Here is a 17,580-nt window from a genome sequence, read left to right on the forward strand (position 1 = left end):
GAATCTCTGATAAGGTCTGATTTTTGTAATCCAGTGGCAGCCTGGTTTCTAGCCCATTCACCCAAATAATGTATTCTCATTTTTCTGTCTACTGTATTTATTTACAGCCAGATGCCATACCCCTGTAAGGGGTGGCCATTTGTCTTTGAGTTAGTTGTTTTGCAGGGAGGGGCACTAACCCTCTGCCAACCCATTTGTTGACACGTAGGGAATATGATTGGGTTGGTTATATGGTTACCACCCAGTATTGTAAATGGTTTCCTGGTTTACAGGAAACCATTAGGCCTGTCACTCAAAGTAAAGCCACCTGAAAAGGAAAGAAGAGTAATATAAAGTAAGATGAGAGAACCAGGAAGAAAGGAAAGCAGACAATGATAAAGGTGGAGGAAGACATAGGCAGCATTACATCAGGTGAGTGGATAATGGTCGCCACCACCATTCTTGGTACCTCCACATGATTTTATTCAGTTCAGGAAACTGTTGTATCTTGAATAGAGATGGAGTTAATGAATGCTTTATCAACCATTCCAGTTTGAAAAGTCCCTCCTAAGTCAAATGAAATAATCTGGAGGTGGCAGTAATGAATAAAAATATGTTAATGGACTGAAGGAGCAAGTTATCAAGTCTTGCCCAACCCTCCGCCTGAGCTTTACTAATTATGTGTTCTTCAGTTCATTGTCAAAGAGGAAGTGGATACCAAAAGACATGACTCTTTATTGATGGCTCTACGCAATTCCCCTTGAATTAACCCGCCGCGTGCTGGCTATTTTTAGCCCTATGGGTCAACCCAGTGCTGGCCATTTTTCGACCTTTTTTTTTTGGGGGGGGGGCTAAAATGATAGATTTTGATGTGGAAACAACGAATTTTGCCATTAAAATGCTCACTGAGGCTCGGAAATGAGTTTTATTGAGTCCTGCAAACTTGTGTACAGGTATACCTGCTCTCTCAGGCTCACCACGTATGTGAGAGAAAGCCGTTTTCTATATAAGGTATACTCAGGTATTTATGCTGGGAAGGTATAGCAATGTTCAGTACACTTTTCTGATCACTTATTACTTCAGCATCTATCACAATTTGCATGTCTTTCTCACTGTGAATGCATTATCTTACACTTACTTGAAGACAGGTACAACCTGACTTCATTACGTACAGTCCTGGCACTTACAAGAAGGTATTTACAACTTGACTTCACTATATAGTCCTTACACTTACAAGAAAATATTTACAACTTACACTTACATGAAAATATTTACAAAATGCCTTCACTATGTACAGCACTGGGTGAGGCACACAGGCAGAGTGAGGCAGAGCGAGCGTGAGGGTGGGAGCGAGTAAGTGTATGGCCTTGACAGCCTGGGGGATGGTAGAGGAACAGTTACCTTACATGACTGCCAATTTTTACCTGCGAATCTTGAAAAATGTGGTCACAGTGAAGTTTTTTATTTTAAACCATTTTAAAATGGCACTGGCACTGGCTGCGAAATTATGTCAGACCGTTTTAAAACAGCACTGGCACACGGTGGGTTAAAAGAAAAAAAACGTAATCTGCAATTTAAAGATGCTGATTTTTTTTTCATCACAAATCTCCTGATAAATAATTATCTGTTTTCCACCAGCAGCTGCCCATGATTTATAATAAAGTTTCTGGGGATCAGAAATGTGTTTGTTGTGCTCTTAAACTCTTATTCATGAACCAAAAGCAGGTTTCACTTGTCCACTTGAATCAACATATTGTCCTCATTACAAAAGAAGTCTCGTGTTCTAAGGGTCTAAGGCTGTATCAAGCACCTTTAGTTCAAAACATCTATCATAAGGTGAATAAAAGTAAAAGCATCAGGGGACAGTAAGACGTAATTAAAAAGATGTGTCTGGGTTGAATAGGATAAAAATTGTTTTGCTTAAAGTAGCATTTTGCTTGCAGACATCATAGGTTTTACATGAGGGCTGCCTCTACATCAGATATAGAGTTTAGCTAGCCTAACCTCAGCACACTGAACCAAGTGTATGGAGCATGAATTCCAAGCATCATGTGGCTGGTGTCCTGTTGCCTCCAGCTGCTGCAGTTGGCCTGCGACCCGACTCACAAGCCACTGTGCACCCCTGCCCAGTGCACTCACTATCTCTGCACATCACAAAATAAGAGAAGCAAATATTATTAAAACATTACGTTTAACAACCTACAATGTAAAATAACTTATGAATGTATATATCATAACAGAATGAAGCATGTAAGATGTATCTTTTTTTTTTTTTTTTTAATGCGAGAAAGAAGGAACCAAAGGCCATGAGCCCGCAGTAACAGTTCCCTCCAAGAGAAAAACAAAACACAATAGAGAGCCAAATTCAAGATCCGATCATTTTGAGATGCCTGGACACACTGCGTTTGAAAGACTGGAGATCATAGGCAGCAGGAAATACAGACAGAGGGAGACAGTTCCAGAGCTGACCTGTTGCATAAATGAAAGACTGGGAGTAACGGTTAACTCTTGCATTAGAGAGTTGGACAGAAAAGGAATGAGAGTTTGCTGCCAGACGGGTGCTACGCGCCCGTCGTAGAGGTGGAGGAATGCAAGCAGACAGTTCAGAGGAGCAGTGACCATTAAAGTAGCGATAGAAAAGAGATAAAGATGCAACAGTGCGGCGAAGAGACAGAGGTTGAAGGGAGTCAGTAAGAGGAGGAGAGTTAATGAGACGAAAAGCCTTTGACTCCACCCTATTGAGAAGAGCTGTATGTGGGGAGCCTCCCCACACATGAGAGTTATACTCCACACAGGGGCAGATAAAACCCCTGTATAGAGTCAACAATTGTGCAGAGGTAAAGAAAGAGTGGAGTCGGCTTAGCACACCCAATCTCTTGGAAGCAGATTTTACAAGAGATGTAATATGATCTTTCCAAGATAAGTCCCGAGTAAACGAAACCCCAAGCATGTTCAAGGATGATGCAGGATTAAGCTGAATATTATTAAACATTAGTGGGTATACCTGTGGCAGATTTTGTCGAGTTGATAGGTGTAAGAACTGAGTCTTAGATGCATTAAAAACAACCATATTATTTTTACCCCAGTCAGAGATACGAGCCAAGTCAGACATTAGGTGTGCCATTGCCTCATCCTTTGTTTGTTGAAGTAACTGTTGAGATGGGCGTTGCGGGAACTGAATGGAAAGGTGAAGGGTGGAGTCATCAGCGTATGAGTGGATAGGGTTAGATGTACAGTTTAGAAGATCTCTATCTATCTATCTATTGCCAGACGCCTCAATCCCGTTTGGGGTGGCCACAAACAAATCGCCTCCAAGTCGCCCTGTCCCCCGCCATTTCACTACCCTGCTCCCAACTCACACCCCCCTCTCTCATATACCTCTCCACCCCATCCCTCCATCTCATCCTCGGTCTCCCCCTCCCTCTTCCACCCTCCACCTCACTCACATACACTCTCTTCGTCAGTCTTTCACCCTCCATCCTCTCCACATGGCCAAACCACCTCAGTGTGTTCCTCACAACGCTTCCTATCACATCCACATCAACACCACAACGCTCCTTTATATCCTCATTCGTCAGCCTGTCTCTCCACGTGACTCCACAAGCTCCTCTTAAATAACTCATTTCCACTGCTCTCACTCTTGACTTGTGTCCTTCCAACAACGTCCAAGCTTCACTTCCGTACGTTAGAGTTGGTATCACAATACTGTCATGTAGTAACTTTTTTACTTCCATGCTCACTTCCCTGTTTCTTATCACTGCTTTCAAGGAACCAGCAACCTTTCTTCCCTGCTGTACCCTTTCAAGCACTTCACCCTCCAAACCTCCATCCTTACTCATCACACTACCCAAATACTTAAACGTACTCACATTTTCCAATTCCTCACCATCCAACCTCGCTATACATTCACTGACTTCACCTCTCTCAAAGACCATCACTTTACTCTTCCCTACATTCACCTTTAGGTTCCGTTTCTTACACACTCTCTCAAACTCATCCACCAAGCCTTGCAGCTCCCCTTCATCTTCACTCAACAACACAGTATCATCTGCAAACAACAGTACAGGGAGTTTCCAAACACTATCCTCTCTCACCAGGGCCACTCCAACATCCACTACCCTACCTTGTACCTCTTTTATTACCCCATCCATGTACAGATTGAACAACCATGGAGACATGACACATCCCTGTTTCAACCCAACTTTCAAAGAGAAAAATTCACTTAGTTCACCATCCACACGCACTGCAGCCTTAGCACCATCATACATACTCTTCACAGCATTCAACAACTTCCCATCTACTCCATATATTCTTAACACTTTCCACAATCCTTGTCTATCCACCCTGTCATATGCTTTCTCCAAATCCATGAAAGCCGCATACAACTTCTTTCCCTTCTCTAGAAACTTTTCCACTAAAGATCTAAGAATGAATATCTGATCTACACAACCTCTTCCCTTCCTAAAGCCTCCCTGTTCTTCTCCAACTAATTTCTCTGTTCTTTCTCTAACTCTGTCTATAAGTATCCTACCATACACTTTTCCTATTATACTAAGAAGACAAATGCCCCTATGATTACCACACACTTCTTTTTCCCCTTTTCCTTTGTACAAGGGAATAATTATACCTGACTTCCAATCCTCCGGGACTCTACCTTCCTCCCAGGCCAATCTGCACATCTTCCACATCCATTCTACTACTATCTCTCCCCCATGCTTCAGCATCTCACCACACACTCCATCAATTCCTGGGGCTTTCCCCGATTTAACTTTCTTCATTGCTTCCACAACCTCTATCCTACTGATTTCTACCTGTCTTCTCACCTCCCTCCTTCTCCCAGCCATTCCCCAGCCACTTATACTCGCATTATAAGTGGCTGGGGAATGGCTGGGAGAAGATCATTGATGAATAAAAGGAAGAGAGTTGGTGATAGGACAGAGCCCTGAGGAAAACCACTGTTGATAGATCTAGGAGAAGAACGATGGCCGTCTACAACAGCGGCTATAGAACGACCAGAAAGGAAGCTAGCGATGAAGGCACAGATAGAAGGATAGAAACCGTAGGAGGGCAGTTTGGAAATTAAAGATTTATGCCAGACTCGATCGAAAGCCTTTGAGATGTCAAGTGCAATGGCAAAGTTTTCACCAAAGTCCCGAAAGGAGGATGACCAGGAGTCTGGAAGGTAGGTGAGAAGATCGCCAGTGGAGGGTCCCTGACGGAACCCATACTGACGATCGGAAAGAAGGTTGTGATAGGAAAGATGCCTTAAAATTTTTCTATTGAGAATTGACCTGTATACACAGGTACAACACCGATTTTCCAGCATCCTTGGTTCCACAACCATGCTGGATGAACTGTTTTGCCAATCTAATGGAGGTCATATACTTGTCACATGCAATAATTCAACAGTGACATTGGAGGTCACGTATAGTAATTCCGCAATACATGTCTGACTAATTATCCTTCAGTGTAGTCACATTAATGTTCAAAATTAAGTTTCCTATGGAATAACTGTGCCTGGTTCATTATTACGCTGTCCGACAAGCCCACTCCATCACTTCAACACTGTCAAAACCATTCCATCATCACTCAGTCATGCTCAATACTCTTACCATTTAGCTTTACTAATGCTCATTTGTTTCTTCCAATCACTTTCTCATAGAGTTTTAATATTTTTTTTTGCCTTCATTCTTTCCTCTGCCTTCTGCCTATGGGTTTCTTTACAATCCCTCTTCTGTCTTTTTTTTCCTTCATTCTTTCCTTTTCCCACTGCCTATGGGCGACTTTACACTAACTGACATGCTAAATGGTTTCCTGTGCACCAGGAAACCATTTACTATGCTGGGTGGTAATCATAAACCAAATTATGGCACCTGATGGCTAGTGGTATAGTGGATAATTAAGGCTTTCCAGTCGGATTAAGCATGTGTAGGCTTGTATCCAAGGGGTGGTTCAGGTTTATTGCTCAAATAATGCCACTCGGATGAGTGAGGCTGGTCACTCTCATCTTAAACGTCAGGACCAACTTGCCTAGCCCTGGGCTGCTACGCTCCTCACGGGGCAACATAGGATTGAATAATGGATGGATGGATGGATGCTTCATTATAATTATCATAAACAGTTGATGAATCATTACCATGTGTGTCACACAACTTCTGCATGGGAACATCATGATTCTTTCCTTTTCTTTTCTTTTTCTTGACCCCTTAACCGCGGGGCGTCACTTTCGTGACACTTGGGAGCAAGGGATCATACCGCGGGGCGTCACTTTTGTGCTTCTGTGTTATTTTGAATTCACCCGGGCTTTCAAGTGGTGGTGTGTATCATCTATCAGTACTGCCAATGTCCAACACTAGTCAGCACTCCTAATCTCATCTGTACTCCCATCCACTGTTGACAATTTAGCCATTTCTCCCCGTTCTTGACTCCCCTCTCTACCTCCCCTCAATTACCCTCTCCTCTCGCCTGCCCGGCCGTGCTACGCTAAGTAAATCTTCCCTGAAATTTTCCACTGATTTCATCCATTGAAATAAGCCCTGTGCCCTATTCTTATACCAATATATACAAAAAAGAAATAAGGTAAGTGATAGTGCCATACACCTGGAATTGGCTAATTATCACCTGACAACACCTCACATGCACTCGTACGCTAATTTTCGCTGTTTATTTCCCCTTGAAATATGTCGTATAATCTATTCTCGTAATAAAAAAATATATATGAAAGGAAGGGAGAAGCCTAAGTGATAAGTACATTCACCTGGAACTATAGTCTGACAAATCTAAACATAGGGTTTTGGTGGAGTCTGCTTCTGCCTACACTATTGCCATGTTTCCTAACCCTACGATGTATAACGCCTGTGGTTTGTGTAGTAGGAATGATACATAAACATAACTCATACTAATATAACTGTAATGAAAGTGCTGACATGTATCAAGGAAGAATAAAACTATTCTGCATACTATATTATACGATAATAGAGAAACATGGCATAAAAATTTGGCAGTGTTGCTCTAAAAATATTCTAATTATTATTTACTTCCCCAACACTTCTAACATTGCTAATTAATTTAGCAAGTATAATTGCAAGAAAATTTGAAGGGATAAAAGTGGGAAGAGGCGATCCTTTCATAATTAAAATAAATATATCAAACAGCTCTGGGGTGGCAGCACTCACGCGACACGTGTTTGTGTGTACGCTATGGGAGGTCACCAACCCCCTACAGGATTTAGGCCTATTGGGGAAACCTCTATAAAAAAAAACGCGCCGTGACTTTTACCTCAAGGGTGGTGCGGAAATAAAGTCAAAATTATAATCCATACATAAAAATGGAAGCAAAAAACCATGGATGACATAACAAAATCTAGCGAGAGAGAGAGAGAGAGAGAGAGAGAGAGAAATAATAATAATAATAATAATATAACTTTATTTCCACTAAACAGTGGGTATTCTTATACATTATACAGTACTACAGCATACAGTATGAAAGTTCTATACACAATATAATACAAGTTGATACATATGGTGGAGAATAATGACAGAGAGGTAAATGGTTTAAAAGGTGTGGGGACACTTAGGTTAAAAATAGATCAATTAAGGGATTTAGGAATGAAGGCAGTGGGAAGGATTAAGACAGATGGGATTGTAAGATTAGGGAGTTTGAACAATAGGGTAGAATGTTTCCCAATGCACCTGGGAGGAGGAGAGAGAGAGAGAGAGAGTCAAGCAGTTACGGTATGCTCTCAATAAAATAGCATAGCAATTATCAGCGGCTAATTATTATACAGGTGTTGATGGTGGGGGTCTATATTTATAGGAGGTGTTGGTGGTGGAGGTATAGCGGGTGTTGTTGATGGGGGTGTTGTTGGGGGTAGGGGTATAGGGGGTGTTGGTGGCAGGGGTATAGGGGGTATTAGAAAAACGGAGATCACAAGAGGGAAACAGTGTCAAGGTCATCGCTGATGGAGAGGTCAGCTCGGAAACGTGGCAACAGTGCAGGGAGGGGCTGACTCCACCAAAACCCTACGTTTAGATTTGTCAGACTATACCTAATTTATTATGTAATGTCTAGATTTCCTGCCGATCATTTCATTGCGTATATATTAGCAGCTGTCACCAAGCTGGCATTGGCAGCATTGCACTGCCCCTAGGCAGGCCACCACACTGTATTCAGTTTTCTGTCGTCTTTCAAGGTGAAAGCACATCGGATTCGCGCCTGTCCAATTCTGCCGCTTTTTAGCTCCATGCAAAAGGCCCTGTGACCTCTACCCCTTACTAAACCTCGTGTGGAAAGGAGTAAAGGGCTAAGTGACTGCTGTGGAACGTCAACTGGCTAATTTGTCAATGAAAATGATAGACGGTGACTACGATCTTTCTGGTGAGTAAAACAGTGCAAGTGGAAATGTAAATGATGTGTAAATAATGTGTAAACAGCAAGTGAAAGCAATGAATGTAAATATAAGTGAACAGTGGAAAATAGTTTTATAAGTTACTGCAAATGACAGTGCATAACAGTGTAAATAAAACAGAAATGTAAATAAAATAGATAATATACATAGAAATGTAAATGAGTAGTAATATAAGAAAACGAGTATATATACTTGGAGTAATGAAAGTGAAAGTTTCACTCTAGCATGTATGAATACTATGAGTTATGAATGTGAAAGTGACAGATTCACTCTCAACGCTAGTGTAGTGCCACAAATTTAGTATTCATGTATGTGTTTAGAAGTACTGTAATTTCTAAGTTAGATAGTGTGTAACCTGAATACCAGTCTATAAATTCCTGTCCTAAGTAGTAATTCATATGTTAATGATTGATGTAGGGTTAACTTTATTTTTATATGTATGCATCTCTGTATCTATGCATTGGGTGATGTAGTTGTGGATGTTGAGCTATGGGAATTCCTCCGTCTGGTCGAGTAATGAATAACATATGCGAGCAGTCTTTCTCCTTGTTGTGCGTCGTTGTTGGGCGCCAAGTTTAAACCTTAAACAGAGTAATGAAGGGTATACAATTCTTTCCGTAACCTAGTTATGAAATGTTTATTAATGAAGCTGCTAGAACCCAAATATGTAAGATTAACAGTCAAAAAGACCTAAATAATGTCATTTGTGAGGATTTAATAGTCCCGCTTGCCTTAGCCATCACTAGATGGCATAAGCTGCCCCAAATTCAAAGCGGGATAGTGGTAAATTCAGTATTTAAATTAAGTAAGGACTGAATCTCAAATTTTCCCCAATCCAATCAAAAGTCCTGGCGTCATGTGTACACTGCTAAATAAATTGTGAAGAGAATTGAAACCCACCATATTTCAAAAACACCACCTCATTTGACCTAGCAGTGGCATCTCTGGCATACCCGGGAGGCTGCACTTGCTGCTCACGCATCGTGTGTAATGGACGTTGGTTCAGGTGAGCTGTCCACATTCCTCCTTTCCCCCCCCCTTTTTCTTGTTTAATCCTTACTTGGCGTGAACCATATGAAGTAATATTGTTAAAAGCTTAACGCAGATTCGCTGCTCAGACATCGTGTGTAATGGACGTTGGTTCAGTCCCCAGACACCGGCGACGTCAGAGTGAGCACGAGGCCTTCCTGTGGTATTGTCCATAGACTCGTCTACATACACACTTACACTACCCATGAATTATTGTATAAACCAAATGTAGTTGAAATGGTATCATTGATCTATCAAGTGAACTTCTGTTTTTGTAGATAAGGAATAGAAATTTGAAATGTGATGTGATCTTGTAACGGAAAGGCGAAATTCAAATCCATTAACCGTTTTCTTTCTCTTATATTAATATGTTAGAAAATTAGGAGCGTGGAAGGGAACTTAGTGGTTGTGAGCAATAATGTGATTTTTGAGTTGTTCCTCGAGGCTAAACAAGCCCGAGTGATTATGTATTCTTGGTGATTCTGCGATTTCGAGTTGTTCCTCGAGGCTACACAAGCCTGAGTGATTATGCATTTTTGGTGATTATGTAGTAATGATGATTATGAACTATTAATAATTATGAATTGATAGTGTTTGTGACTTATAGAGAATTGCATGATGAGAGTATACTATACGGACGAAATAGAACACGAGTAATTATTTTTATTGGTTCGAGGCTATGCCAGCCCGAGAAGACAACCCAAGCTCGTAAAAATGTACCTGTCTTGAGGCTATTGTCGAGCCCAAGAAAAACTGACAAAAAAAAAGTAAGGTACGATGACCTCCGAAATCGCTTGTAGGTACCAAATTGTTTCGCCTGGTGACAATGTTGTAGGAATGATCACCCAAACCATGGTTTTAATGTACGACCCTCTTTCATATGACTAAAGGTCATGTAATTAAAAATGTCTTTTGAAAACCAATATAGAATTATTAAAGTAAAGTATATGCCATTTTTTTTTGTGTTATACCCAATCAAGGGAATTATGTCCTCTCATGCATATCTCACTCCCCTTCCAATTCAAGATTCCTTCGCATAGGGAACGACGACCACACGTGGTACTGACTTAATCTCAACTTGGCCAAAAAAAACTACAAATGCTACCAAAAACCATCTTAAACAATTATCATCTACCATACCAAGTCAAAACACCACCCCCTCCCCCTTTTGTTTTATTGAAGTGTATTTTCTATTAACCAAGGAGGGGAGACTAAGTCGAGTACCATCTGGATTATCAAAGGGTAAGTTGACCAAGTACCAGCAACCGGTAAGATTATAAATCCTAACATTACACTGATGGAACAATAACAAACGGGGAAAGATCTCAAAACCCGTCGTTACACTGGTGTCAACCGGTGGGATTGAACAATAACGGTAAGAAGTAAATTCTTACCGTTACACTAGTATACAGGACAAGAAAGTGAATGCTACGTATTTTACTGAAAGAGAAATTGAATGCCTACAGTGACAATAAACTGCTATTACTGAAGGAAACGTATGGATAAAGACTGTAGATATACATAAGTGTTATATAGTAATAGAAATATAAAAGTGTGAGTGTTTTTATGAATAATAAATGACAGAACACCTGCGGCGAACGATCGCAAGTGGGAAGGTCATATGTGCTCGTAATTTTCATTGCTTTCACAGTTGTTGTTTTTTTTTTTTTTTTTTTTTTTTTTTGAGTATGGATTCCAAACTATTTGAGAATCATAGAATAGTGTTTCTAGTGATAATATCAGGCTGTGGTAATCATATTACAGGTTGTCGGGAAGTGTAAAGTGGAGACTGTTACCCAACTTCAGAGGTCTCCACAAGTCCTACGGTACTCGACGAAGGCTCAACAAACATCCCAGGAGAAAGCTGAAGGTATGTGTCATATGCATGTATAATTTTAATATTCTAGGACTAATAACTGATTTTTGGCAAATATTTTTAGAGAGTCTGTCGGAGCTCGAATATGCCCCTGAGACACGCAAGTCATGCAAAAACAACCCCGCGGTTTAGGGGTTAACAGTTCTACCTAATCCTGTTTTATTGTTTTTGTTTTTAGTATAGTAAAAATGTCTCATTGCATTAAATCCCCTCAAAGAGCTGGTAGTACACCATTGTGACCAAATGGGTGAGAGAAAATGTACTTAATGATACAGGCAGCCAGAGCATCACTGGGTAGCTACATATCGGTTACAGCGTTAATGGCGTGCCTCGCATTGACCGACTTCCATGTGAAAACAACTCAAAAGGTAATAACACTTTATATGCTCAACATTCACTTATAAAAAGCCTTAATAGATAATGTATCTATCTATCTATCTATAGCCCGACGCCCTAATCCCGCAAAGGGTGGCAGCAGACAAAATGCCTCCAAGTTGCTCTGTCACCCACCATTTGACTACCCTCCCCCCAACTCAAACCCCCCCCCTCATATACCTCTCAACTCCATCCCTCCACCTCATCCTCAGTCTACCCCTCCCTCTCCCTCCCTCCACCTCACCTACATACACCCTCTTAGTCAGTCTTTCATTCTCCATTCTAGTGATGGAAATAAGCTTTTAACCCGTGGATTGTGGAATTACCTATTTTTATCCCACCCTGTGGTGTACAAAAATGAAGGGAAAAAGTTTTTTTCTTTAGCTTTTGTTTATCATAAACTTAAAGATAAACATCCAGGGCATCATCTGGTAAAAAAAAATCTCTCTCTGTCTTTGTAAGGCCATGCATAAATTTACGTAGGGGAGTAGTGAAAAAACGAAAGCAATTTTTTTTTTTTTTCCTCTGAGTATAAACATCCAGGGCATCATCTGGTGAAAAGGAAAAAATCTTTCTCACTCCGTCTTTGCATAGTGCCATGCGTAAGTTTGCGTAGGGGTGGAGTAGGCAGCACGGACTGAGTTGTGGCTTGCAACGGAACGCTACCCATCTTGAGCTGTGGCTCACAATCCATGGTTTAATTTAACTGTGGTAGTCATTCAGAATATAATGAAGTGGTGATATGGTATTTATGGATGAAATTAACTAAAAGAACCTAAAATGTTATGAAGAATGTTGAGTCCTAAGGAGGAGAGACTAATGGTTAGGAATGGCTAATTCTGTTAATTTCATATTCACAGCAAAAACATGTTCATAACAATGCTGGCTTACAAAGTTAGTTAGGAGAAATGTGAGAGAAGGCTCGTCTGGTTCACAACTGAGAATAGCAGAAGAGAGAGCCAAACTGATGATGTCACGTTATCTTGATAGCTGCCATGCTGGTTCAACACAAACACTTTGCCAAAAACCTTTCTAACAATTTTATCTCATCATCCTTCCCTCCTCGTTTGTATTCTGATGGCTGTGTAGTTATTTCTTCTGCTGATAAAACAGATCTCTTCGCTCAGACTTTCTCCTCCAATTCCACCTTAGACAGTTCCGGTGCTGTTCCTCCATCACTTCCCCCCTCTGACTTCCTCATGGCTGACATTAAAATTTCTTCATATGATGTATTTTCTTCCATCACAGGCCTCAATACTAACAAGGCATATGGGCTTGATGGATTGCCTCCTGTTGTCCTCAAGAACTGTCTGTCAACTTGTACCTTTCCTTCTTGCTGGAAGTTTGCTCTCATTCAGCTAGTCCCAAAGAAGAGTGACCATTCCCAACCCTCTAACTATTGCCTAATTGCTTTAACATCCTGTGTCTCAAAGTTTTCAAGTTGACTCTTAATAGAAAATTTTAAAGCATATTTCCTATCACAACCTTCTTTCTGATCATCAGTATGGGTTCCGTCAGGGACGCTCCACTGGCGATCTTCTCGCCTACCTTTCTGACTCCTGGTCATCCTTCTTTTGGGACTTTGGTGAAAGCTTTGCCATCACACGTGACATCTCAAAGGCTTTCGATCGAGTCTGGCATAAATCTTTAATTTCCAAACTGCCCTTTTACGGTTTCTGTTCTATCTGTGCCTTCATCAACAGCTTCCTTTCTGGTCATTCTGTAGCTGCTGTTGTAGACGGCCATCGTTCTTCTTCTAGATCTATCAACAGTGGTGTTCCTCAGGGCTCTGTCCTATCACCAACTCTCTTCCTTTTATTCATCAGTGACCTTCTAAGCTGTACATCTAACCCTATCCACTCGTACGCTGATGATTCCACCCTTTACCTTTCCATTCGGTTCCCACAACATCCATCTCAGCAGTTACTTCAACAGACAAGGGATGAGGCTACAGCACACCTAATATCTGACTTCGCTTGGATCTCTGACCGGGGTAAAAATAATCTTGTTGTTTTTAATGCATCAAAAACTCAGTTTTTACACCTATCAACCTGACACAATCTTCCACAGGAGTACCCTGTAAAGTTTAATAATATCCAGCTCAGTCCTACATCATCCTTGAACATGCTTTGGGTTTCATTCACTCGGGACTTATCTTGGAAAAATCATATTGCATCTCTTGTAAAATCTGCTTCCAAGAGAATAGGTATGCTAAACCGACTCCGTACCTTCCTTACCCCTGCACAGTTGTTGACTATATACACGGGTTTTATTCGACCCTGTGTAGAGTACAACTCTCATGTGGGAAGGCTCCCCACATACAGCCCTTCTCAATAGTGTGGAGTCAAAGGCTTTTCATCTCATCAGCTCTCCTCCACTAACTGGCTCCCTTCAACCTCTGTCTCATCGCCGCACTGTTGCATCTTTATCTCTATTCTATTGCTACTTCAATGGTCACTGCTCCTCTGAACTGTCTGCTTGCATCCCTCCACCTCTATGACGAGTGCATAGCACCCATTTAGCAGCAAATTCTCATCCCTTTTCTGTCCAACTCTCTAATGCAAGAGTTAACCGTTACTCCCAGTCCTTCATTTATTCAACAGGTCAACTCTGAAACTGTCTCCCTCTGTCTGTATTTCCTATTTCCTATGATCTCCAGTCTTTCAAATGCAGTGTGTCCAGGCATCTCGAAATGAATGGATCCTTTATTTGGCTCTCTTTTGTATTGTTTTTTCTTGGAAGGAACGGTTTGTGGGCTCGTGGCCTTTGGTTCATTCTTTCTTGCATAAAAAAAAAGGGGGGGTTTACATTGTCATCTCTTGTTTCTTTATTCTGCGAGGAAGGCAGTCAGCTTTTAAGTGTGAAAACCACCACAAATGAAATACAGTATATCAATATTCTCTTACTCTGGTGGTGTAAAATTAGATGAAGTTAAGGTAGCATCAATGAAAGTCCACAAGACCTGTGTGTCTGGAATATGTCAGGTTTTGCTGCAGACTTTTTTGTATTATATACCTTTTCTTCATGATAATATTTTAATTTATTGCTGGCAGAAAGAAAGTTTCTTTATGCAGCCATCTTGTTTTTTTGTTTGTACAGTAAAAGTCCAAAATTTCGGCATCCAATGCCCCGGCAAATCTGACATTTCGGCAGTTTTGAGAAATAGTCCCATTTACGAAAATCTCCAATCGTTCGGCAGATTCTCCGATTTTTTTCGTCAGTCTTGAAATTCTCCATGAGGCTTGCCAGCTAGCTACCCGCCTTTACCCGCCTTAGTGAGTGAGATAGTGAAAGTGATGGAACGAGTCTACCACTGCCATGAAGCTCAGAGGCTAGCTCTTTCTCCTATAGCATAAAGAGAGGACAAACATGTACTGTAGTGAGTCTAGTATGGGAAAGAGAATCTGTTTCACCATTCTTCCTCCATTCTTCCGAGTTGTTGCCGTGCTGCTGCCGACTTCTCTTGATTCTTCTGTGTGCTTTGTGAACTTCGTACCGAAATACCTCTGAAATTACTATTCGAGTGTGCTGTAAGCACCGTAACATCAGACAGGAGCTTTGTAACACCTGAGTGGACCAGCCGTGTGTTGTGAACAGTATAAACATCTTCTGCGTGCTTTGAAAATGGCCTCCACGTGTGGAAAGTTAACTGGTGTTAGCAAGAAGCGTACACATAAGATGTTGACTATTGTACATATGTACATATTGTACATAATGTACATATGTAAATAAGGAACCTACAGTACTATAAGTTTAGGTAAGTGCATGTGAACTTGTAGGCCTACTGTACCATTACATTTATATACAGTATGTTCACTAATTTCTTTATTTTTCATATTCATGTATAGTACTGTATTCATTACAGTATTGTACAGTATCAAACAGTATACAGTACTCTCTCCAAACACATTTGTAATGATATGAGTAATGATGATAGTGTTCACCGAAACATATAAGGTACTGAGTGGGTAGGGTTTTCGATAATTCGGCAATTTTGCTATTTCGGCACTTGCCTGGTCCCATAGATGCCGAAATATTGGACTTCTACTACATATGACTTGCAAAGCTTAAGTTGGTGAATATACTTTACTGTATTATCAGATGATAAACAGTGTACCTTGGTTCTGTGACACAGACTGAACACTAGAATTCAGTGCGATATAAATATGAAAGAAAACCCTGAATTAAGTAATAATGCTTATCAAGCTTGTAGATACTGTTGTACCAATTATTAACAGCTTAATCTGATTTTATTTATTTATTTATTGTTTTTTTTTTGCTACAATACAGTATGTTCACTGAGTCACACTGCTGTATATACACTGTGTAGCCAGTAGCCAATTTAAGGTTCATATACAGTTACTTCAAATTCTGTAAGTTCCCCGAGGTTTTATTTGTAGGTAAAGGTACAGGAAGTAAGGTCAGGACAAAATTTGATTTAGTTAGGTCTAGTGACAGTTTGTGTTAGGTCTAGTGACAGTTTGTGTTAGGGCTAGTGGCAGTTTGTGTTAGGTCTAGTGACAGTTTGTGTTAGGTCTAGTGACAGTTTGTGTTAGGTCTAGTGACAGTTTGTGTTAGGGCTAGTGGCAGTTTGTGTTAGGTCTAGTGGCAGTCTGTGTTGGGTCTAGTGGCAGTTTGTTAGTTTGGTCTAGTGGCAGTTTGTTAAGTCTAATGGCAGTCTGTTAGTCATGTGAAAATATGATGTGGTTGGGTTAGCACCAACAGTTGTCTTGGATAGTCACATAGGTTAATTTAGTTTGGTTGGGTTAGGTCAAGTGGTAGACTAGTAGTACGATGAATTATTGCTTTTGTCAGTGCTATTATTAGTAATGCATTCAAGCATTCTGCTTTAGAAGGTATAAAACTCTTCCATACAGATTTGCTAAGAGTTCTGCATAACACCCAAGACATGCTGATATTTACTGTATTACAATATCTTACTCATTCTAGCATAAATTTGCCCATATTGTAGGTTTTCTGTGCCCTGGAATTTTTTCCCATTTTTATTTCATTGACATGTAACTGTTCCTGTGGAAAAGAGGAACAACTTTAAAGACCCTTTCAGGTATTATGTTGAATTAAGTGTTGGATGCAAGAGTGTGGAGAGGGTGGGGGAGTGGAGTCTCGGACCATCACTTAGTGATGGCCGAGGTAGAGCTGCAAAGAAAGTGGTTGAGGAGACAAAGGGGAAGACAGGAGGAAGCAACTCCTGCGAGAAGAGTGGAGAAATTGCAAGATAGTGAGAAAATGACAGAGTATAAGAGCATAGTGGAAGAAAGACTGGGAAGGTATGAGCTAGAGCAGATGGAAGGGGTGGAAGACATATGTAAGATGTTCACTGAAGAGATAGGCGCAGCGTGTGAGGCGGTTTGTGGAGTGAGGAGGAGATGCAAGGGTGTGCAAGGGACAGCATGGTGGAATGATGAGGTGAAACGAGCTGTGGAACAAAAGAAGAAGGCATATAGTGAATGGTTAGCGAGTAGAGGTAGGGGAGAAGATGAGAGAGAGAAGAGAGAGGTATATGTGAGCAGGAGAAGGGAGGTTAAGAGACTGGTGAAGGAGAGTAAAGAGAAAGTGGATGAGGAGTTTGGGAGGAATCTGAGTGTGAAATGGAGGGAGAGTAAGAAATTGTTTTGGAAGGAGGTAAAGAAAGTAAGGCAGTGTGAAAGGGGAAATAGTAGGGGAGTGAAGATAGGAATAATAGATTGTTGGTGGAGAAGAGAGAGAAACTGAGGAGATGGAAGGAGCACTTTGAGGATTTGTTGAATGTGGAGATTGAGAGCAGTGCGAGTATAAGTGGTTGGGGAATGGCTGGGAGAAGAAGAGATGAGAGGATGGAGGAAGAGATCAGTAGGGCGGAAGTAGTGGAAGCGATGAAGAATATTAAGTTGGGAAAGGCCCCAGGAATTGATGA

At 40.9% G+C, this 17,580-nt stretch overlaps 1 protein-coding gene across 1 annotated transcript in view; it reads right to left on the reverse strand.

Moving 5' to 3' along the window:
• LOC145409684 (peroxisomal acyl-coenzyme A oxidase 1-like) overlaps nucleotides 1-17,580 on the reverse strand; it is a 148,753-nt gene that overhangs the window by 17,488 nt on the left and 113,685 nt on the right. Inside the window, exon 9 of the mRNA XM_080280037.1 lies at nucleotides 1,984-2,123. Coding sequence (XP_080136163.1) covers nucleotides 1,984-2,123 — 140 coding nt within the window. The remainder of the gene's footprint in view (nucleotides 1-1,983; nucleotides 2,124-17,580) is intronic.

The sequence above is a fragment of the Coenobita brevimanus genome, chromosome 82 (genome assembly GCF_032717465.1).
Source record: "Coenobita brevimanus isolate Jiangsu-jjx chromosome 82, ASM3271746v2, whole genome shotgun sequence".
Lineage (NCBI taxonomy): Eukaryota > Metazoa > Arthropoda > Malacostraca > Decapoda > Coenobitidae > Coenobita > Coenobita brevimanus.